This window comes from Schistocerca serialis, chromosome 2, assembly GCF_023864345.2.
Source record: "Schistocerca serialis cubense isolate TAMUIC-IGC-003099 chromosome 2, iqSchSeri2.2, whole genome shotgun sequence".
Classification (NCBI taxonomy): Eukaryota; Metazoa; Arthropoda; class Insecta; order Orthoptera; family Acrididae; genus Schistocerca; species Schistocerca serialis.
Genome location: NC_064639.1, coordinates 135,070,134 through 135,094,932, shown reverse-complemented (window position 1 = coordinate 135,094,932; position 24,799 = coordinate 135,070,134). Strand labels below are relative to the sequence as shown.

The 24,799-nt window shown below is 40.7% G+C and overlaps 1 protein-coding gene across 1 annotated transcript in view; it reads right to left on the bottom strand.

Annotated features, from left to right (window-relative positions):
• The window catches only part of LOC126456844 (allergen Cr-PI-like), a 116,227-nt gene extending 92,813 nt beyond the window's left edge, over nt 1-23,414 (bottom strand). The window contains exons 1-3 of the mRNA XM_050092657.1: nt 23,139-23,414; nt 7,763-7,896; nt 7,522-7,680 (exon numbers count right to left, since the gene is read on the bottom strand). Of these exons, the coding sequence (XP_049948614.1) occupies nt 7,522-7,680; nt 7,763-7,896; nt 23,139-23,211 (366 nt within the window). The 5' untranslated portion in view covers nt 23,212-23,414. The remainder of the gene's footprint in view (nt 1-7,521; nt 7,681-7,762; nt 7,897-23,138) is intronic.
• Between the last annotated feature and the right edge of the window lie 1,385 nt (nt 23,415-24,799).

Here is a 24,799-nt window from a genome sequence, read left to right as displayed (position 1 = left end):
GTCGTTAATTCGCCGAGATGGTTCCTTTGAAAAGGGCACGGCCGATTTCCTTCCACATCCTTGACACAGTTCGAACTTGTGCTCCATTTCTAAGGATCACGACCTCGACGGGATATGGATTTGACAATGCTTTGGTTCATCTTACTCTCACAGAAGCTAGCGTACTACGCAATAAGTGAAAATTTTCATTAATTTAGATTGTATACAATAAAATGTAACAGCAAGAATTAATGAAGCACAGAACGTTGTATCGCTTTATCGAGCAGTCACTATACGCTGAGCACTACTTGAGTTGGATTGGTAAAATTTAAATTGTGGTACACTATAAAATAATTTAACCTAAATTGTGGTATCTGATCCCACTTATGGTCTCTGTATGCAAATGACAGAGAAATAGATGTCAATAACGCCAATATAAATGTCCTACTTTGTTCGTGGTACTACGGAGAGCTATCTTTAGTGAACAAATGGCATTGATTATTTACTGTTCTACAAAAATTCATTACCTAATATACTCATGCGTTCTTATTACCTCTCTATTCATGTTACGTAGCAATGAGTATAGTCTGTCTTAGTATCTTTCTTCCTTTGCCGAATTATTAGGCTGTGGGCCATCTCTATTTCTGCTTTTTTATTCCTAATTGCGCGTAAAATTGAGACTCCTAAATCACAATATTTATCGAGTTTAACTGATTCACTAGTCTTCTGCCTTTTGCAGTGTTCGTCCGTATATACAGGGTATTCAAAAACAGTCTTTGAAGTTGTAAGGCTCTGCTGAGAGATAATTGTTAAGAAAGAAATCGATACCGTGCGGTCATTTCCGAATTATTTATCATTGAAGTTAGGCAAATAGATGGTCACACGTACCAACTCAAGCCGCACGGGTTCATCTAGAGTGGAGAGTGTATCAATGGAAACGCGTTTGCCTGGTCAGCTGAATCACTTTTCTTGTTACACCAGGTCGATGTCCTCTCCGGATACGCAGTCATCGAGGCGAACGGCTCCTCGAAACTTGTTCCGTGCCACGTACGCTGGCCAGTGACGCCAGCATTATGCTGTGGACGACCTTCATTTCGGCTTCCGCGGGACATCTGATTAACCGAAACCACTATGACAGCTGTGAACGTTATTGCGGACTACGTAGTTCTCTTCATGTTTGCAGTCCTCCCTGCTACAAGGGCAGAAATGTGCTACAGTGGTTTGAGAAAGACGACAGTCAACTCCAGAAATCCAAGCTGCTTTATTGTGAGAAAGAGATAATTACATCAGGCAACAAATTAAAAATTGTATGGGATATAGTGAAGACAGAGCCACGTCAAAAAGGAAGATGAACAGAGAGTTCGATAGTTCTAAAAATAAATGAGACGTTGCTAACAAGCGCAAGTAGTGTTGCAAACCTCTTAAACAAGTACTTTGTTTCTGTTACTGACAGCATGGGGTTATCAGGTTCGGTGAGCAGTGCAATCTGAGACCAGTCTTTAAAAATAAATTCACTGAAATGCCAATGACACGTCTTCCAAAGAAGTATCATCCATCATAAAATCCTTAAAATCTAAATATTCTAATGGGTATCACAACATATTAAAGAAGTTAATCAAAGATTGCTCATGCGAGTTAAGTTCTGTCTTACGTTATTCGTGTAGTCAATCTATTGCCAGCGGAACACTTCCAGACAGGCTAAAATATGCTGATGTTAAGCCTCCTTACAAGAAGGGGGATAAAGAGATACTATCAAACTATCGACTTTTGCCGGATTTTTCCAAAAAAAATGAAAAGGTTGTGTTCAAACGCCTCCTTAAGCATCTGACTGCAAATAATATACTGTCCGAGTTACAATGAGAATATACGTAATTCATTAGCTAATAAATTAGAGGCTACCACCATTTTCTGTGACCTGTCAAAAGCCTTTGACTGTGTGAATCACAGCCTTATGTTAAGTAAATTAGCGTGACTGGTAATGCTGCAAAATGGTTTGAGTCTTATCTAACTAACAGAAAACAAAGGGAGTCGTTGCGAAATATCTCTGCAGTAATGTCAGTCGTCATCTAATTGGGAATTAAGTAATGTGTTGTTCCTCAAAGTTCCATCTTGGGTCAGTTGCTTTTTCTCTTGTACTTAATGACCTGTCGACTGTTACATTGCCAGATGCTAAGTTTGTTTCGTTTGTAGATGATATAAACATCGCAATAAGTAGCAAGTCAAGTATAGATTTAGAAATAGCTGCTAATCAAATTTTCACTAACTTTAGTAAATAATTTAAAGCTAATTATCTGTTATTAATCTGTGAAATGACCCACAATCTGTAAGAGATTTCCTTCCAGCATGTATAACATATGAAGACATGCGGATCGAAAACTGGCTGGCTGGTTGCTCTGAGCACTATGGGACTTAACTTCTGAGGTCATCAGTCCGCTAGAACTTTGAACTACTTAAACCTAACTAACCTAAGGTCATCACACACATCCATGCCCGAGGCAGGATTCGAACCTGCGACCGTAGCGGTCGCTCGGTTCCAGACTTAAGCGCCTAGAACTGCTCGGCCACACCGGCCGGCGCGGATCGAAGAGATTGAAAGAGTTAAATTTCTGGGATTACAGCTCTATAAAAAATTCAATTGGGAAGGGCATGATGTCAGATGTAGGAGATATAAGTATAGAAAACTTGCATACCTTGCCTGCGTTCATTCTGTGTTATACGGGATCATATTCTGGGGTAATTCATCAAACTGAGCAAAAGTTTTTAGCGTGAAAAGCGTGTAACAAGAATCATTTGCGCTGTAAATTCGAGAACATCATGTAGAAACCTCTTCAAGGAACTTTGTATTCCAACCACTGTTTCTCAGTATAGTTAATCCCTTATGTAATTTGTTGCAAGTAATATATATCTATTTCCAATCAATAGCCCAATACATAGTATCAATCCTAGGGATAAGAACAATCTACATAAAGACCTAAAATCACTTACCTTGGTCCAAAATGGGGTCCAGCATTGAGAGAACCCAAATTTCCAGGAACCATCAAAAACTTGGTTTCAGATAAAGCACGATTTGAACAGAGTTCTTTGATTGACAACTCCTCCTACTCTATAGATGAATATCTTAAAATAGGCTATTACACAAGCTTCAGTAAAAATGTCTATTAGATTTCAGTTTTGACAGCACTTGATCACAACAGTAAAGATTAGTTATTTTGTATATGATAAATTTATTAAAAGTGCATAAAAATGTTTCATTCTGACAATACATTAATTGGGTACACATTAGAATTTCCAGTTATTGTAATGTATTCACCTATTTCGACAATCTCCTAACAAATGATCAGGGTAGTAAGTATTATATTCAAATGTTTTATGTTTTCTATGTTATACTTTCTGAAATGTTCCACATCTGCGAGAATCATCTAATTTTTGGGTCTATGGAACGAAAACTGAATCTAATCTAATCTCATGTTGATGTCCTTGCCACGAAATTCGCCACGTGTGAGACTGATGGAACATAACTGGAAAGCTGCCGTTTGTCAACTCCGCGCCCAAAACCACCACTTAATAATTTACGAGAACTGTCATATGTAGATAAACATGCATCTTCACACATCTCCGAAAACATACCAAAGACTTTTTGAGACTATGTCACCCAGAATGGCTGCTGTATAGTGTTCCAAAGACATACCAACACGCTATTATAACACTAGTCAACAGCCATTTTGCATCTGGGATGTAACACATCAACTAGTGTGTATTTTGGTGTGTAGAATCCGAATATACATTTTATAATGTTCTAGCAAGTACCGTTTTTGAGTTTTTAAAGGTTTTTATTGATCGTATTCAGTATTTCGCGTTTCACTGTTCTTCTGTTTTGATGTTCAATTGTTTGTTTTTGATTTGCAGAGGAGAGCTATAAGATCTACAAATCGTCAGTAAATGTTTGGTGTGGTAATCCAGTGGTGTGAAAGTGATCCTCAGTGAGTGTTTCCTTTGAAAGATAGTGCAAACTTTTTGTTTTTAAAACTTACACTACGAAAAATGGCAACTAGTAATTCTCGTTGCTGTCTGAGACACCCCAATAACTTTTGTTATGTGTGCGAAATTCACCCCAAAAGCCCAAAGAAATCCAGTCACTGATTTGGTTAAGAAGGCATATATATTTGTATTGTGATTGCCCTGTTTTTCATCAAGGTAAAAATTTTGCACGTCATATCGCCTGCATAACCTGTACTACAACCTTAACCAAGTGGTTGAAAGGAAAAAGCCGAGCCTTACCATTCGCTGTTCCGATGGTCCGATGCTGCGGTGTGAGCCTAAAGACTATTATTCAGACTATTACATCTATCTTACAAATATTTCGGGACGTTCAAGAGAAACTAGACAGGACATAATCCAAATGTGCATTTGCCTGAGCCCCATGATGAGGGGTTGCCTGTTCCTGTCTGTATTTTGAAAGCCATGGAACCAGACACCATGTCAAGTGAATCAGAAAGTATTGAACATATAGAAGAGTGCTGCCCTCAGTAACATGACACTTTGCGTCAGCTCTTTAATTAAAAGGAATTGAACGATTTGGTTCGCGATCTAAAACAATGAGCTGAACTCTTGGGGTCGAGACTGCAACAACGGAACCTTCTAGCTGCAGGTACAAAAATTTCCTGTTTCCGATCAAGAGGTGCTTCCTTCGCTCAATATTTCGACATACGGAATTCAATGGTCTGATGATGCAGCTAGGTGTAAAACATAATCCACGGGAGTGGAGACTATTTATTGATTCCAGTAAAACCAGCTTGAAAGCCGTACTACTGCGTAATGGCAAAGCATTTCCATCCGCCCGGCCGCGGTGGTCTCGCGGTTCTAGGCGCGCAGTCCGGAACCGTGCGACTGCTACGGTCGCAGGTTCGAATCCTGCCTCGGGCTTGGATGTGTGTGATGTCCTTAGGTTACTTAGGTTTAGGTAGTTCTAAGTTCTAGGGGACTGATGACCACAGCTGTTAAGTCCCATAGTGCTCAGAGGCATTTGAATCCAATCCATTTCCATCGGTACCTTTGGCTTACGCAGTAGACATGAAAGAAACTTATGAAACCATGCATTTGCTGCTAGTGGCAATCAAATGAAGGATCATGAATGGCAGCTTTGCTGTGATTTAAAAGTTGTTGCACTTCTTACAGGTTTACAGGCTGGATTCACGAAACACTGCTGCTTTTTGTGCCTTTGGGACAGCCGTGACACGAAGAACCACTATTCAGTCAAGGAACGGCCTACAAGGAAGTCATTTGTTCCTAGAAACGTAAATGCGAACAATCCCTCATTGGTTCAGACCAAGAAAATCATGTTGCCTCCCTTTCATATCAACTTCGACCTTATCAAGAATTTTGTAAAACCTCTGGATAAAGAAGGTGAGACCTTCAGTCATTTAAAAGAAAAGTTTGCCAAATTAAATGAGGCAAAGTTGAAAGAAGGTATACTTGTTGGACAACAAATAAGAAAATTGCTGAAAGATCTAACCTTTGATACCGAACTCACAGCTATCCAATTAGTTGGTTGGTCTTCTTTTAAAGCAATTGTGAAGGACTTTTTGGGTAACAGAAAAGACAAAAACTATGTTAGCATTGTGAATGATCTGTTGGACAACTATAAGAACGTGTAGAATGTTGCTTAAAATTCACTTTTTACATTCTCACCTTGATTTCTTCCCTGAAAATTTGGAAGCCGTAAGCGATGAGCAGATGATCGCTTTCACCAAGACATTTTTACCATGGAACACCATTACCAAGACCATTGGAACCATTCAATGATGAGTGACTGCTACTGGAGTCTTGTTAGGGAGGTTGATGAAACGGCAAACAAAAGAAGAGCTCTGTCGTCGTATTTTTCAAAAACCAAAGACGATTAAAGGTGAAAATATCTTATGAACTAATTTGGACCTGTTACTGGCATCATGCCCATATACGCAAACAAAACATTATTGATTTCAAACATTCTGATTGTGTATTTTTGTTTGACCTAATTGTGTCAATTTTCGCTATTACAGTTTTTTTATTCTGCATTATATCTAGGACATGTGACGTCATAGAGAAAAACTGATTTTAGCAGCGTATTCAGCACCCCAAAATTAGCTAAGTCCGCCCATTTACAAACCAGATGCAGAAAAAAGCTCATCAGTGTATTCCGGGTGTTTCAGGAGGAGAACGAATTCTTTAGCGACAGCACTGTTTTAAAAACACTCTCGGACTTCTTGCTACGTCAGTTAAGGGTAAAACCTCGAGCTTTCGACGATTGCATCCATCGCCTTCGTCAGGTGCAACTCTCTGTCTAAACTGCTACTATGGCGTTCTTATATAGGACGGAATGGTAAAAATGTTGAACTTTGACGTGATAAGCCATCGATTTTATTCCTTCTGCAGTGTTAAAGCCAGAAAAATATGCAGATTCCCGGGAAGACGAGATATAAGACCTATTTTCCGTCCTAAGAAGATAAAACTGCTAGACCCTGTTAAGTACGTCTCGGCCTCAGGATCCCTGAGATTAACAACATCCCTCGTGAGTGTGGAAGCAGTTTCATCCGTCAGTCCATCCATACCGTTTCCGACCGCGGTATATTAAAAATCGAGAACTGGAGAAATCTGCAGTTGCTGAATACAGCCTCACAAACAAACACAAAATATTTTTTGACGAAACAAAACTTTTGTCCCAGGCTCCTACATACTGGGATTCTGTAATTAAAGAGGATGACACGACAGCCAGTCGGTACCGTTGGACTTCCATGGCCTGTTCGAGCGGAGTTTAGTTTTAGACTAGTCAGAAGCCGTCTGCAGGGTATATAATTTGTAGGTCCATCAGCCAACTGACAATAGGGGCACTTTCATACTGGAAGAACACACCCATTAAGTTGTCTCCTACATTACTGCTGGGAGCTCGTTTAGGAGAAAATGTAATGCTTAAACTATACTGTAGAGCTCATCAATAATTCACATTTGTAATCACAATGACATTTGAAAAATTAATGTGTGTAAATCCAAACACAGCTTGAATAATTGTAGGTTGTAAGGTCCGCCACACATCCTACAGTTTTAACTGCAAAACACGGTCACACAAGGAGCTGCAAATCCAAATGATGAACAAACTGAATACTTCAATTTCAAAAGAAGAATGATAGTCGACAAATAAACCCATAGCAATGGTGGGCCAACATGCGAAATGATACCTTAACCAGCGGCGACTCTGTAATAATAGAGAAACTAGGGACACACGTTGCATGGAATGTTTCATTCGGATTAGTCTGTACTACCATGTCCTAAAACATTAACTGTTGCTCCTTCTCACCCTGTATAGAGAAACGTTCCAATTATCTTGTCGAAAACGGAATCTTGAAGTTGACGTCAAATTGTTAAAAGAGCCGAACATTTTTACACTTTTAGAGCACAAATCTATTTCAGAGGCAGGTGCAGGCGCCCAACTTTCAACCGATTTTCATAGCATAGCATAGCGTTGACGTTATATGCAATATGCTAGAAGAAGCTCAACGTTTCCCTTACCTTGTGGAAAGTGTCGTAGTCTGGGATGTGGTAGAGGACCTTGAACAGCTGTACGGCCTGCCACAGGTGCTTGCCGTACAGGATGGAGAAGTCCTCTTTACGTGGCAGCAGGACCTTTTCTTTGCGCAGCTGCAGGAAGCGCTCCACTGGTGCTTTATCCTTTGGCATAAGGGCATCATCTCTCAGCGATTTTCTGTCAAACTTAAGATATTCGCCCAATAGTTGTATAAATATTTCATACCTGGAGTTTTGGTATGATTTCTTCCCATTTGAATGACTTGATGATATCGATGTGTTCTGGGATAATAGCAGGCTGCTGTATCTTAACAAATAATCTCAAGATGTCCCTCTGGCGCGTCAAAAATGCTTTTTCACCTGCAAAATAACACATGTATGCATACTAATAGGCTTACATTAAGAATGTGTATAAATATTACAGTAACATACAACTGAAATTGCCGTTATTAAAATGTAATTTTTGTTCCTTCTGACAAATATGCCCTCTGAAAACTACATTTGAAAATATTGTTCAGAATAACTCCATATTTGCGTATTACCTTCTGCTGTAAGAAGTCGTTTCCAGTAGCCGCAATGTATCTATAGATTTCTACACAACAAGCTTGCCTGTTTCGGCTTACAATGCCATTTGAAAGTGCACCTGAGGGTATGCGAATAGTGCCTCTTATTTACTTCTTATTTATGATCAATAACATCATTTTTATAATTTACATTCTACTTATGTCTAGGCTGAGTTGACGACGACATGGCATCCAGCAGCAACTGTGAGCTGTCTGTTATAAAACAATCTTACAAAAATCACGTGGGTTTTATAGCATGAAATTATCTTGGTAGTTGTTTGACAGCTAGTTGAGAGATGGCATCCTTGGATGTTGTACGTTTACAGATTTTGCATCTTTGAAAGTCAGAAATGGTGTGTTTATCACACAGATATTGTTTGGTTAAAAAAATTTATGTTTGTGTTATCAGTTATTTCATATGTTCATCCTTTCTTGTGGAAGAAAATTTCGATAAAATTGTCTAATTAGGGGCTATGTTTGTGCGTTGAGTAAGTCGTTCGCGAAATTCCTGTATGTGTGTGTATCTCTAACTCTTCCAAAGATGTACCTATATCTTAAAAATGAAAGCTGCCCTGTACCAATTTTGCACTAGATATCTAAAGGACGTACTCTGAATATTTTGGAAGAATTAGAGATATACATACATATCAAAAATTTCCCGGGCAACTTACTCGATGAAGAAACTGACCTTAAACACAAGCCCTATTCTGAATAACTTATTGAAATCATTGAAAGGATGAACATTTGAAACCACAGATAACACATACACAAACAATTTTAACCAAATAATATCTATGTAACAAACACACCATCCCTGACTCTCAAAGATGGGAAATCTGTAAACATCCATCTAAGGATCCCAGATCTCAAATAGCTGTCAGTTACCACGAAAAATTTGATGTTATAAAAACTACTTGTTTATATTAATATTATTTCATAACAGACAGCTCACAGTTGGCCCAGGATGCCATATGCTCTTCAACGCAATCTAGACGCAAATAAAAATGTAGTTTTTAAAGATGACATTATTGATTATAATTAAGACGTAAATATGATTTACTGTTCACTACACCCACAGGTGAACTTTCAAATGGCATTGTAAGGTGAAACAGGTAAGACTGTTGTGCAGAAATCTCTAAATACAAGCAAATAAAGATTATATTGCAGCTGCTGGACTTTTGACTTAATTCACACGCTGCAAGCCCAACTGAAAAAAAGTAGGCTGTTGTATTTCAAACATAGATGTGCAGTATACACAGAGCCATTCAAATAATGCTCTATCACGGCAACTTATAGATAGACTGAAAATGCTTTTTCTGAAGAGGCAATTTTGAGATCATTCCGCATTGACTTTGTGTAGGTATGCTGTCTATTTGACTTTTTCGGGGCGAATTCTATTACACAGACTAAAAAGGACAATCATTCACCAAGTCTGCAAGAACACTTTAATTTACGCCCCTTCATTGCCATAAAAAGTTTGTGGATTGCCAGAAAAAGACTATCTGCCCACCATCATTCAAAATTGTCTCAAAATAATCCACAAAATTAGAAATGGAGGTGTGACAGATCTGATCAAATTCAAACTTAAAGCAATGTGTATAAACATCGGTGAAGCGACGAATGGACCAAAACGAATGACTGAGTTTTTGCAAAAATTTCCACTCATTTATGATTTTATTCCAGCGTAAAACATTGCAAGTGCACATAAAATGTTTTCTCAGGGCAGGTTCTACTAATCTGAACTACTTCGTGTTTAAGGAGAAATAAAAATGTTGGTAAACTAACGTTATGATAATATGTACGAAAATACGTATTATACTTCGTGATGATATCTAGTGTCCACGCTAAGCTTCCGCGGCCGAAGGAAGTGCGAAGGGGTAAAAATCGTAGAGGGAGACCGAGATGAATACAGTTAGCACATTCACAATTATGTACGTTATAGTAGTTATTGGGAGATGAAGAGGGTTGCACGGGATAGAGTAGCATGGAGAGTTGAATCAAACCAGTCTTAGGACTGGAGACCACAACAGTAACATTTACGTGACCTTGTTCTTCACTAGAAGGCAAGTCAAATAACTTACCTTGATCGTCAGAGTTCACCTCTTTGTTTTCTAATAATAAATGGTACGCAGAGGTGCTAAAATGACACCCACTCACGGATACCAGTAGTTCGAACTTCTCTGGTGCCAACTTCCCTAGAAGTAGTCGTCATCGTTGTGTTCTATGATCAGTTGATGTCAGTCGATCAGCTTCATCATACTATTTACTGTGGGAAGGGGTATTCAGCAGTTGGAACAGTAGTTAACGGTTCACCGACCTCATCGTTGGTAGAAGCTCGCAAACAGAGAGATTGTGTGCCGTTCGAGGGTCCCAACGTGAGTGGAAACGAATAAAAAAGTTTACTCCAAATCTTTGTCAAAGCGTCCGAGAAAAGTTAGCACAGTCAAACGCGTACAAAAAGAGTATGTTGTTCGCCATTCATGTGTCGCAAATACGAGCAGAAACTGATACCAAAGTTTCCTCCACCTTGTTGTCAAAGATTCCCACAAAAGGGCTAACGAAACTGTGTACAGATCGCGGCCCAAGGCATCAACAACGTCAGTGCCTGTCCCGTGATTTCACCTGTTTTGTACGCCGCAAAGCGGGGCCTGGAACAGGCGTGCGGCCCGGCTGACGAGTGACAGCGACACGCGCCATCTCCCAGTACGCTGCCTTGGCGGTGTGAACAGCGGCACCAGGCGGAATGCAGGAGCTCACGTTTCTGCTGCAAATTAATGGAACAACGGCGGAGTTCCAGTTGGACACAGGCGCGGCCGTGTCTCTGATCAATGCGAACACGTACCAGCGTATTGGCTCCCCACTACTGCGGTCGCCTCTGCACAGACTGTTGACGTACAGTGAACAGTCCATCTCGTAGCAGTTTGAAATTCAGCACGCGCAGGCTTTGCCTTGTTTGCTTGCGTGGAGTTGGAAGTGAGTTACTTAGTGTTTACCGTGTTAAAATCCGCCTTCATAGTTTTTCCCCATTTTGTGGAAAACCGATTTATTTGAAGCGCATAATATTTAAAATGTTTTCACAAATCTCGTGTAAAAAAATTCTGTATTTGCAAGTCCAGTCACGCTTATAGCCCTATGTTTCTGCCTGACAAGCCATGTCAAGAAAGCTGAAAGTTAAAGAGATACTCGAGTCACTCCAGAAGGATTTTCCATGTGGTATTGATAAACTAAATGCCGAAGTGGCGGTTCTGAATCGAAACACATCGCTAAATAATTCCAACTCAACAACTTATAGACCAAACCAATGGAAAGTGACACCAGGCCATATACACGACTGGCCATTAAAATTGCTACACCAAGAAGAAATGCAGATGATAAACGGGTATTCATTGGACAAATATATTATACTAGAACTGACATGTGATTACATTTTCATGCAAGTTGGATGTTTAGATCCTGAGAAATCAGTACCCAGAACAACCACCTCTGGCCGTAATAACGGCCTTGATACGCCTGGGCATTGAGTCAGAACTTGGATGGCGTGTAAACCAGCTTCAACACGATACCACAGTTCATCAAGAGTAGTGACTGGCGTATTGTGTGGACCCTGCCGGCCGTGGTGGCCGTGCGGTTCTAGGCGCTACAGTCTGGAACTGCGGGACCGCTACGGTCGCAGGTTCGAATCCTGCCTCGGGCATGGATGTTAGTTCTAAGTTCTAGGGGACTGATGATCTTAGCAGTTAAGTCCCATAGTGCTCAAAGCCATTTTTGAACCATTTGAACCATTTTTGTGTCGACCCAGTGGCTCGGCCACCATTGAGCAGAAGTTTTCAATTGGTGAGAGATCTGGAGAAAGTGCTGGCCAGGGCAGCAGTCGAACATTTTCTGTATCCAGAAAGGCCCGTACAGGACCTGCAACATGCGGTCGTGCATTATCCTGCTGAAATGTAGGGTTTCGCAGAGTTCGAATGAGGGGTAGAGCCAAGGGTCGCAACACATCTGAAATGTAGCGTCCACTGTTCAAAGTTCCGTCAATGCGAACAAGAGATGACCGAGACGAGTAACCAACGGCACCCCATACCTTCACGCCAGGTGATACGCCAGTATGGCGATGACGAATACACGCTTCGATTGTGCGTTCACCGTGATGTCACCAAACACGGATGCGACCATCATGATGCTGTAAACAGAACGTGAATTCATTCGAAAAAATGACGTTTTGCCACTCGTGCACCCAGGTTCATCGTTGAGTACACCATCGCAGGCGCTCCTGTCTGTGATGCAGCGTCAAGGATAACCGCAGCCGTGGTCTCCGAGTTGATAGTCCACGCTGCTGCAAACGTCGTCTAACTGTTCTTGCAGATGGTTGTTGTCTTCCAAATGTCCCCATCTGTTGATTCAGGGATCGAGACCTCTCTGCACGATCCGTTACACCCATGCGGATAAGATGCCTGTCATCTCGACTGCTAGTGATACAAGGCCGTTGGGATCCAGCACGGTGTTCCGTATTACCGATTCCATATTCTGCTAACAGTCATTGGATCTCGACCATCGCGAGCAGCAATGTCGCGATACGATAAACCGCAATCGCGATAGGCTACAATGCGACCTTTATCAAAGCCGGAAACGTGATGGTACGTATGTCTCCTCCTTACACGAGGCATCACAACAACGTTTCACCAGGCAACGCCGGTCAAATGCTGATTGTGTATGAAAAATCGGTTGGAAACTTTCCTCATATCAGCACGTTGTAGGTGTCGCCACCGGCGCCAACCTTGTGTGGATGCTCTGAAAAGTTAATCATTTGCATGTCATAGCATCTTCTTCCAGTCGGTTAAATTTCGCGTCTGTAGCACGTCATCTTCATGGTTTACCAATTTTAATGGCCAGTAGTGTATGTGATGAGCAGATACGTACACTAATCTTCGACAAGCTGTAGAAATTCAGTTTGGAAGATAGCAGTGATAACAAGAAACAAAATTTTTGTTAACATTTTTGGAAAACAGTGATCTTGTAAGCTATGTAATATCAGCGAAAAAACAGTCTAAATCTCGATGGTCGTTTATGTTAAAATGACCGGTTTTGGCCTAGTCTTAGGCCATCTTCAGAATAGTACCATCACCTGAGGTTGGTGTTGTCTAGAACAGTCAGTTCACCTGAGCCGCTGAAACTACAGACCGATTTTCCATAACAAACGTCTGCCAAATCCTTTCAGAACCAAAGAAAAAAGAAAGGATATTCATTTTCAAATTAAATTAGAACAGAATATATTGTTACTTGACGGTAGTAGAAGATGCTGTTAATAATTTACAATCAGAACTCATTTAAAGTTTATCCCGCGTAAGGTGTTTTGTCTGTCAATGAGAGAAAAAATCATTTTTATCAGTATAACTTCTCATGAAGGAAGTACCACTGTGGAGTGAAGGAACTCTGAAGTTTCTTCTGGAAAGAAATGCAAGAAACGTCAAAAAATTTTCTCTGGTTTTCTCTTTTCAGAAGGAATTTCCAACCCACGATAACGACAAACAAATCTAGAACTGTCAAAGTGAAAGAACAAAAATGCGGGCTATAATTAATGACTCACGATCATGTAAGGATGTCTGTTATCTGTTGGCACTGATGGCTTGTAAGTTTTGATACCACAACAAAGACGTCCTTTTCCGAGGAAAGGAGCTGCGCGTGTCGTGCCACGTTTCCTTCAGAGCGAGACAGTAAAAGACCTGATGATAATGAAGTCATCACGAACTCCGTGCGTGACCTTCAAGTGGGCTGACACGTAACCTCTGGCGTCGGGTCGATAATTCTCCGGTCATAACCAGCAGATCTGTTTTCGGGTTATGCGCTGCCAAAATTAGGCTGGCTTAAGATAGCCGTTATCGTCCATTTTCCTTTGCAATCCCTTATCGCCTTCGTAGGAATGTACACTTAAGAATTCCAGCTCGAAAGACATCTGTTGCTTGCGACACAAAACGAGGATAGCAGAATTCAAGGAGACATTAAACTCGATTTTAAGACGTAGGGAACGTGTTATTCTATTACTGTGTTACGGGGAAGCAGCGAGTAATGATTGCCCTTTCGTAATGAAATTGCCATTTGTAGGTAATAAAGGAAGCACGTTGAGACGATAAGATATCGCAGAAAATTATGCAGCGTATCCTAAGATAGCAAAGGGACTGTGATACACAAATAGAAAGAAAATAAATTGGGTTTGTGATAAATTACAACATTAACATTACCCGAGCCGTTTTTTTTAACCATAGGGACTCTCCAGCAAACACTGAGAACCTGATCGATTAGCACCACCCTCCCCCCACCCTCACAAACTGCTTTCTCCTAGTTCCCTTATTAATTGTGGTGATGAACACCTTTGGAAACTCTCATACAGATGGGCTATCACGTAAATACCACTTCCCTCCCAAGAAAAACAAAATTGCTGATATCGCACACAAAAAGACAGACAAGTAGATTTAAAAAAATGTCAGCCAGTAGTTTTTCTGAAAACAAAATGCAGCTGAAGAATCAAATTAGATCCGTTTTATACCTACAGAACTACAATTACAACAAGTGAAGTATGCTTGTCAATGGATAGTAGTGCATTTCATAACAACTGTATATCAAGCACACATAGGGCTTATGGGACCTAACTCCAACACACAAGACATTTGCAGTCTACTGATGGGGCACGCCATGAATTCCTCTCCTTTGCCAACTTCTTCATCTCAGAGGAGCACTTGCAACCCACGTCCTCAATTATTTGCTGGATGTAATCTCTGTCTTCCTCTACAGTTTCTGCCCTCTACCTCTCTCTCCAGTACCATGGAAGTCATTCACCAATGCCTTAACACATGTCCTATAATCTTCTCCCCTCTGTCAGTGTTTTCCACGTATTCCTTTCCTCTCCCATTCTGCGCAGTACATCCCCATTCCTTACCTAATCAGTCCACCTAATTTTCGACATTTGTCTGTAGCACCACATCTCAAATACTTCCATTTTCTTCTGTTCCAGTTTTCCACAGATGTTTCACTACCATACAATCCTGTGCTCCAGACGTACATTCTCATAAATTTCTTTCTCAAATTAAAGCGTATGTTCGTTGCTAGTAAACTTCTCTTGGCCAAGAATGCTCTTTTTGCCAGTGGTCTGCTTTTGATATCCTCCTTGCTCCGTCCGTCATTAGCTATTTTGCTGCGTAGCTAGAAGAATTCTTTAACTTCATCTACTTCGTGACCATCAACTTCCCGTTGTTTTATATCTGATGCATCTCATTACTTTTGTCTTTCTTTGATTTACTCTCAATGCTTAATCTGTACTTGTTAGACTGTTCATTCCATTCAGCAGATCATGTAACTCTTCTTCACTTTCACCCAGATTACCAAGGTCATCAGCGAATCGTATCATTCATATTCCTCCACTCTGAATTTTAATTCCACTCGTGAACCTTTCTTTTATTTCCATCATTGCTTCTCCGATGTGCAGATTAAACAATAGGGGCAAAATATATCCCTGTCTTACATCCCTTTTAGTCCAGTGCTCTTCGTTTTTGGTCGTCCACTCTTATTATCCCCTCTTGGCGCTTCTATTCATACATATTGTATATTAACCGTATCTCCCTATAGCTTACCCCTATTTTTTCTCAGAATTTCTAACATCTTGCAGACTGTCAAAGGTTTTTTCAGGTCAAATCCTATGAACGCGTCTTGACTTTTTTTGGCTTGCTTCCACTCTCAACCGCAACGTCAGAATTGCCTCTCTCGTGCTTTTACTTTTCCTAAAGGCAAACTGATCGTCATCTAACAGATCCTCAATTTTCTTTTCCATTCTTCTATATATTATTCTTGTAAGCAACTTAGATGGTATGTCACCAGGCTCATACATTCTATATACCAACGTGAATAGTCGTTTTGTTGCCACTTCCCAAAATATTTCAGAAATTCTGATGGAATGCTATCGATCCCTTCTGCCTTATTTGATCTTAAATCCTCCAAAGCTCTCTTAAATTCTGATTCTAATACTGGATCCCATATCTCTTCTAAATCGACTCTTATTTCTTCTTCTATCACGTCAGACAAAACTTCCCCCTTATAGAGGTCATCAATGTGATCTTTCCAGCTATCTGCTCTCTTCTCTGCATTTAACGTGGATTTCCAGTTGCACCCTTAATGTTACCACCCGAGCTTTTAATTTCATCGAAGATTGTTTTGGCTTTAGTATATGTCGAGTCAGTCATTCCGACCAACAATTCTTTTTTGACTTCATCACATTTTTCATGCAGCCATTTCGTCTTAGTTTACCTGAACTTCCTATTTATACCATTCTCAGCGACTTGTATTTCTGTATTCCTGAATTTCCCTGAACATTTTTGTACTTCCTTCTTTCATCGATCAGCTGATGTATGTCATCTGTTACCCATGGTTTCTTCGCAGTTACCTTTTTTGTACCTGTGTTTTACTTTCCAAGATCCGTGATTGGCAAGTTCTGTAAGTGCACTTTTTAGAAATTTCCATTAGTCTTCAACTGTTCTACATACTGACCTATTCCTTAGTGCTGTATCTGTAGTCTTAGAGAACTTCTTGCGTATTTCGTCATTCCTTAGTACCTCCGTATCCAACCTCTTAGAGTATTGACTATTCCTGAGTAATGTCTTAAACTTCAGCCTACTCTTCATCACCACTACATTGTGATCTGAGTCTACGTCTACTCCTGGGTACGCCTTACAATCCAGTATCTGTTTTCGGAACCTCTGCCTGACTACGATGTAATCTAAATGAAATCTTCCGGTATCACCTGGCCTTTTCCAAGTATACCTCCTCCTGTTGTGATTCTTGGACGGAGTATTCGCTATTACTAGCTGAAATTTATTACAGGTCTCAATTATTCTTTCTCCTCTCTCATTCCTTGTTCCAATCCCGTATTGTCCTGTAATCTTTACTTCTACTCCTTCCCGTACAACTCCATTCTAGTCTCCATGGCTATTAGATTTCTATCTCCCTTTACGTACTGTATTACACTTTCAGAATCCTCATATACTTTCTCTGCCTCTTCATCTTCAGCTTGCGACGTCTGCATATATCCCTGAATTGTCGTTGTCGGTGTTTGTTTGCTGCCGATTCTGATAAAAGCAACCGTGTCACTGAACTGTTGACAGCAACACACTCTCTGCCGTACCCTCTTATTAGTAACGAATCCCACTCCCCTACCCCCGCTATACCATTTTCTGCTCCTGTTGATATAACCTTATACTCATCTGACCATAAATCTTTGTCTTCTTTCCGCTCCACTTAACTGACTCCTACTAGACTATATTTAGATTGAACTTTTGCATTTCGCTTTTCAAATTTTCTAGTCTTCCTACCATGTCAAGTTTCTGACATTCCACGTCCCCAACCGTAGAACCTTATCCTTTCGTTAGTTATTCAATCTTTTTCTTATGGTTACCTACCGCTCGTCAGTCCCCTCCCGGAGATCCCAATTGGGGACTATTCCGCAATCTTTGTTCCATACAAGGAAATAATACGAATACGCTTAGTGATCAAATTTTCATCTGCCGCTACTAGAAGAATAAGTCCACTTATTTTCATGCGAAACACAACATGGCATACCGCTGCCCTCATCGGGAAGAGCACACGTTGGATAATGGGTTTATAGTTTTCCTTCCCGTTGCGGTCACATGACGAACCATCAGGAGTGTAGCATTATCACATTGTTGAACGTTTTATCTCCAATTAAAATACACAAGTAAGAATCTTTTGTGTGCAGTAGATACGAACAACGTAAGAAACTGAGAGTTAAAGTACAATAAAACTAGAATTTCGTCAGAAGAACAAGTTCTGACTTAATCAGTAAAATAATAAACAAAAACTTGATTGTAATAGTCATGGCTGTGGAATGAAATGAAATGAGCGTATGGCATTGTTGGCTGGGAGGCCCCAGCCGGGAAGTTCTCACTTTCTCTGAGATTAGCACTGTCATCAGCGAGCTTTATAATTGATGTTGATATCCACCCCGTGTCTTCATCCCGCCTCCGAAATTTTCTTTTGTTTCCTCGTTTTTTCGATGTGTAGATTGAACAGTAGAGGTAAAGGACTGTTTCCTTGTCTTAAACACTTTTTAATCCGTGATCATCATTTTTGGTCCTCTCACTTCTTGTTTCTCTTAGACATTGTATATTATTCGTCTTTTCCTGACAGTTTATCCCTACTTTTCTGAGAATTTCGAATATCTCACATTTTCGAACGCTTCTTCTGGGTCTACAATCCTTCACTTTGATTTTTCTTCGTTCTTCCTTCCATTATCAAACGTAATGTGAGAACTGCCTCTCTGTGGTCTTTATCTTTCCCAAAGTCAAATTAATCGGCATTTAACGGACACAGACGCCATCGGCTATTCTCGCAAAAACTCTAGTCCGTGAGAAACCAAAGCGACTGCTGTTGATGCTTTCGACGTTTCACTCAGAAGTGGTGATTAGTCAAAAAAGGCCATCATAAATCTTTTTTATAATTCTACAAAGGGAGGCGTAGACATCGTAGAACAAACATTACAGTACAAAGAGAGGATCAAGAAGATGACCTACGTAGGTCTTCTACACCCTCACTGATGTATCAGCAATAAATGCATATTCAATCTTCCTTATCTGCTTTCCGAATTGGAAAACGAATTTGCTAGTTTTTCTCACTAACCTATGTCTTGAACTAATAACGCCTCATGCAGACAAACGGCCCGAAATTTGTGTGGGTTTCGGAAGTCAGTAAGATGGCAATGGAAAGCATCACCGAACGGTAGCTTAGCTGCACTATGGAAGCTTGACCATCAACAGCAGAGCCAGGAACTCTTGGATGGTTTAACCTATGCTGCCAAGGAACTGCGTCTAAAACGATCAAGTAAACTCGGGAAAATCAACTGTTACCTGCTCTCAGTGCTGCAAACACGTCTGTGGAAAACCCAGCAAGAAGACAGTGTTGTGTGAAAAATGTGTTTCAGAGTGAGATAGTAAATTGCGTTTGCTTCATGGAGTGGACTGAAATTAAATAGTTGTGTTATATAAGAGAACACAGCTATGAACGTTACTAAAAAAATTATACAACGTGAATTTTATGATTTTCGATTTTTTTCAAATCATAATTTAATATTTTAATATGCAGTACCGGTACGCAGTAACAATGTCCAAGCAGATTTAAGTGTGCCCACTGTTATCAGAAGTAAATGAACTTGCATTACGGCAAATTAAATTGACACTTTCCTTCTCGGTCTCCGAATCCCCCTTGGTATTATATGTAACATAAATTACCTTTCTAATGCTACGGTTAATATCTTTCGTTGAGAGAGTTTCGGCTTACTAGGCAATGAACAAACGTCTCAAAAATGATATCGACAGGAAGTGCAAAACGGCTAAGCAGGCATGGCTAGAGGACAAATGTAAGGATGTAGAGGCTTACCTCACTAGGGGTAAGATAGATACTGCCTACAGGAAAATCAAAGAGACCTGTGGAGAAAAGAGAGCCACTTGTATGAATATCAAGAGCTCAGATGGAAATCCAGTTCTAAGCAAAAAAGGGAAAGCAGAAAGGTGGAAGGAGTATATAGAGGGTCTATACAAGGGCGATGTACTTGAGGACAATATTATGGAAATGGAAGAGGCTGTAGATGAAGATGAAATGCGAGATATGATACTGCGCGAAGAGTTTGACAGAGCACTGAAAGACCTGAGTCGAAACAAGGCCCCGGGAGTAGACAACATTCCATTAGAACTACTGACGGCCTTGGGAGAGCCAGTCCTGACAAAACTCTACCACCTGCTGAGCAAGATGTACAAGACAGGCGAAATACCCTAAGACTTCAAGAAGAATATAATAAATCCAATCCCAAAAAAGCAGGTGTTGACACATGTGAAAATTACCGAACTATCAGTATAATATTGTCCGCAGCTCGTGGTCGTGCGATAGCGTTCTCGCTTCCCACGCTCGGGTTCCCGGGTTCGATTCCCGGCGGGGTCAGGGATTTTCTCTGCCTAGTCATGACTGGGTGTTGTGTGATGTACTTAGGTTAGTTAGGTTTAAGTAGTTCTAAGTTCTAGGGGAGTGATGACCATAGATGTTAAGTCCCATAGTGTTCAAAGCCATTTGAACCATCTTTTTTCAGTTTAATAAGTCACAGCTGCAAAATACTAACGCGAATTATTTACAGACGAATGGAAAAACTGGTAGAAGCCGACCTCGGGGAAGATCAGTTTGGATTCCGTAGAAATGTTGGAACACGTGAGGCAATACTGACCTTACGACTTATCTTAGAAGAAAGATTAAGGAAAGGCAAACCTACGTTTCTAGCATTTGTAGACTTAGAGAAAGCTTTTGACAATGTTGACTGGAATACTCTTTCAAATTCTGAAGGTGGCAGGGGTAAAATACAGGGAGTGAAAGGCTATTTACAATTTGTACAGAAACCAGACGGCAGTTATAAGAGTCGAGGGGCATGAAAGGGAAGCAGTGGTTGGGAAGGGAGTGAGAGAGGGTTGTAGCCTCTCCCCGATGTTATTCAATCTGTATATTGAGCAAGCAGTAAAGGAAACAAAAGAGAAATTTGTAGTAGGTATTAATATCCATGGAGAAGATATAAAAACTTTGAGGATTGCCGATGACATTGTAATTCTGTCAGAGACAGCAAAGGACTTGAAAGAGCAGTTGAACGGAATGGACAGTGTCTTGAAAGAAGGATATAAGATGAACATCAACAAAAGTAAAACGAGGGTAATGGAATGTAGTCGAATTAAGTCGGGTGATGCTGAGTGAATTAGATTAGGAAATGAGACACTTAAAGTAGTAAAGGAGTTTTGCTATTTGGGGAGCAAAATAAATGATGATGGTCGAAGTAGAGAGGCTATAAAATGTAGACTGGCAATGGCAAAGAAAGCGTTTCTGAAGAAGAGAAATTTGTTAACCTCGAGTATGGATTTAAGTGTCGGGAAGTCGTTTCTGAAAGTATTTGTGTGGAGTGTAGCCATGTATGGAAGTGAAACATGGACAATAAATAGTTTGGACAAGAAGAGAACAGAAGGTTTCGAAATGTGGTGCTACAGAAGAATGTTGAAGATTAGGTGAGTAGATCACATAACTAATGAGGAGGTATTGAATAGGATTGGGGAGAAGAGAAGTTTGTGGCATGACTAGAAGAAGGGATCGGTTGGTAGGTCATGTCCTGAGGCATCAAGGGATCACAAATTTAGCATTGGAGGGCAGCGTGGAGGGTAAAAATCGTAGACGGAGACCAAGAGATGAACACACTAAGCAGATTCAGAAGGATGTAGGTTGCAGTAGGTACTGGTGGGAGATGAAGGAGCTTGCACAGGATAGATTAGCATGGAGAGCTGCATCAAACCAGTCTCAGGACTGAAGACCACAACAACAACAGGCAATCAGCCAAATTCAAAGGACTATCTTTGTCAAAAATAGTACAGTACTGGCGAAAAAAATGAAAAACATCGAGATGACGTAGAAAGGCTGAATAAATGACATCGTTGACGGTGCAGTGGTAACGTAATTAGAAATGACAAAGCTACACAGTAAATAAATATAAAGGGGGCAAAGTAGAATTACATAACACTGAACCTCATGGAACAGTGTGAGTGTATGTGAGGGTGGGCTGGGGGGGTGGGGGCGAAGATCAGTTGGAACATTCAGCCGAGGAAGGGATGTTATATGGTGAAAGAATATAACAGCCTATATAAGAATAGTCGAATTAAACCAGGTGATGCTGAGGGAATTAGATCAGGAAATGAAAGACTTAAAGTAGTAGATGAGTTTTGCTATTCGGGGAGCAAAATAACTGATGATGGTGGAAGTAGAGAGGATATAAAATGTAGACTGGCAATGACAAGGAAAGCGTTTCTGAAGAATAGAAATTTGTTAACATCGAGTATAGATATAAGTGTCAGGAAGTCGTTTCTGAAAGTATTTGTATGTGGTGTAGCCATGTATGGAAGTGAAACATGGACGATAAATAGTTTGGACAAGAAGAGAATAGAAGCTTTTGAAATGTGCTACAGAAGAATGCTGAAGATAAAATGGGTAGATCACATAACTAATGAGGAGGTATTGAACAGAATTGGGGACAAGATGAATTTGTGGCACAACTTGACTAGAAGAATGGATCGATTGGTAGGACTCGTTTTTAGGCATCAGTGGATCATCAGTTTTGTATTGGAGGGAATCGCAGAGGGTAAAAATTGAAGAGGGAGACCAAGGCATGAATACGCTAAACAGATTCAGAAGGATGTAGCTTGCAGTAGTTACTCGGAGATGAAGGAGCTTGCACAGGATAGAGTATCACGTAGAGCTGCATCAAACCTGTCTTCGGACTGAACACCACAATAACGCTAAAGAATTTAAATTAAACTGACATTCACAACAAGTTAAACTTAATACAAGACTACTGAAGAATAGCATGTAAAGCTATTTCACTGTTAAAGTGATGCAGAAACACGTTAAAAAGTAAAATAAGTGACAAGTGTTAAATGAAATACGTAAGATGAATTAATATCAGTAGTATGAGTAAGTTTGTCTTACTGTAGGGAAGAGATACACATTATATGAAACAGAATATGCGGATCACACAGACAACCACAATAAAATAAATAAAGTCCGATGCTGGCCTTGTAACCGAAAACAAGATAACTAAATAAGTGAGTACTATGGAACATTCATAATGTTGTGATTTTAGTTTATAATTGTGGAGTTATTCTACCAACAAGCGACCGAAGAACCAGTTAAAGTGATTTTAATCATGCCTGGACCATAAATGAATTATAGATTTTTTGCTCCCTGGTTTAGTAGAAGGTAGGGACTTTCAACAGATTTCGTATTTCGCAGAGAAGGTAGCTGTGTGGCTTCTGCCTCCAGACAGCAACCTCTTTGTCACGACAGTGTTGCAACTTGTGACGTCAGAGGCCACTTATCGAACTGCAGACCACAGGACCAAAACAGTCGGACGATGGCGGCCACTGATAGTGGAGGTGGTGACAGCAGGGTACGAGGACTGAGACAGAGACTCACCTTCCGGGTTGGGCGCCGCAGCTGCGGCGGCCACGACGGCCAGCAGGATGCACAGCGCTGCCACGGTCCTCATGTCTGCGCGTGGCCGGACGTGAGGGAGTGACGTGCGGCGTTGCAGCCTTAAGTAGGCGAGAGCGCGAGATAAATCGCTGGCGTCAGCCGCTCGCGCGCAACGCCTGGGCGCTAGTGCGGGCTCGCCGGCGTCGCGACGAGCCAGCTGCAGCTCCCCTCCACTCCCCTCATCTCGCGCCACGCTCTGACCCTGACCCTCACCATCAGCTGCGGGCCACTGCACGCCCGAACGCCCACCACTCTGCGGCCAAGCGCCGCTGTATTAACTGTTCCCTCTGACGAGACACCCGGCGCAGTAGCTGACCGATATTCACTTGTTTTCGGTCGCTGCTAACTTTAGGTTTCAACGCTATTTTCAAGCACACGACAGAAAACGATGGATCGACATCCAACCAGCACGGATTCAAATAATACACAATGCATCCCAGTTTCATTAAAACTGCGGCTATCAAAAGTAAAAGTCATTGATTATGTGAACAAAATCACTCTATTAGTCTCCCCCTGAATCAATACACAACTACAACGTCTTAAAAGTCTTTTGAAGCGGACCCTGTAGCATATTTTTGTAACTGCATTTAGTACTGCAGTACAATTTCGTTGGATGTCCTCAGTTCAATCGCAACGGTGTCCCTTATTGCTTGCTTCCAATTCCAAAGAAAGCAGGTGTGAAAATTATCGAACTATCAGTTGAATAAGCCACGGCTGCAAAATACTAACACTAATTCTTTACAGAAGAATGGGAATACAGGCAGAAGCCAACCTCGACGAAGATCAGTTTGGATTTCAGAGAAATCTAAGAAGACGCGAGACAATACGGTTGTACGACTTGTCATAGAAGATAGTTTAAGGAAAGACAAACCTACGTTTAGAGCATTTGTAAACTTGGAGAAAGGTTTTGACAACGTTAACTGGAATACTCCCATTCAAATTCTAAAGGTGGCAAGGGAAAAGTACAGGGGACGGAAGACTATTTACTGTTTGTAAAGAAACCAGGTGGCAAGTATAAGAATCGAGGGACACGAAAGGAAAGTGTTTGAGAAGGGGTTGAGACAGGGTTGTAGCCTATACACAGTGTTGTTAAATCTGTACATTGAGCAAGCAGTGAAGGAAACAAAAGTGAAATTTGGAGTAGGAATTCAAGATCAGGGAGAAGAAATAAAAACCTTTAGGTTTGACGATGACAGTGTACTTCTGTCAGAGACGGCAAAGTACTTGGAAGAGCAGTTGAACGATATGGACAGTAACTTGAAGGGAGGATATAAGATGAACGTTAACAAAAGCAAAACGAGGGTAATGGAAAGTAGTCTAATCAAATCAGGTGATGTTGAGGGAACTAGATTAGGAATTGAGACAGTTAAAGTAGTAGGTTAGTTTTGCTACTTGGACAGGAAGATAGCTGATGATGTTTGAATTGGGGGGATATAAAATGTAGACAGGCAATAGCAAGAAAAACGTTTCTGAAGAAGAGAAATTTGTAAACATCGAAAATAAATTTAGGTGTCAGAATTTCTTTCCTAAAAATATTTGTATGGAGTGCAGTCATGCACGGAAGTCAAGCATTAGACAAGAAGAGAATAGAAGCTTTTGAA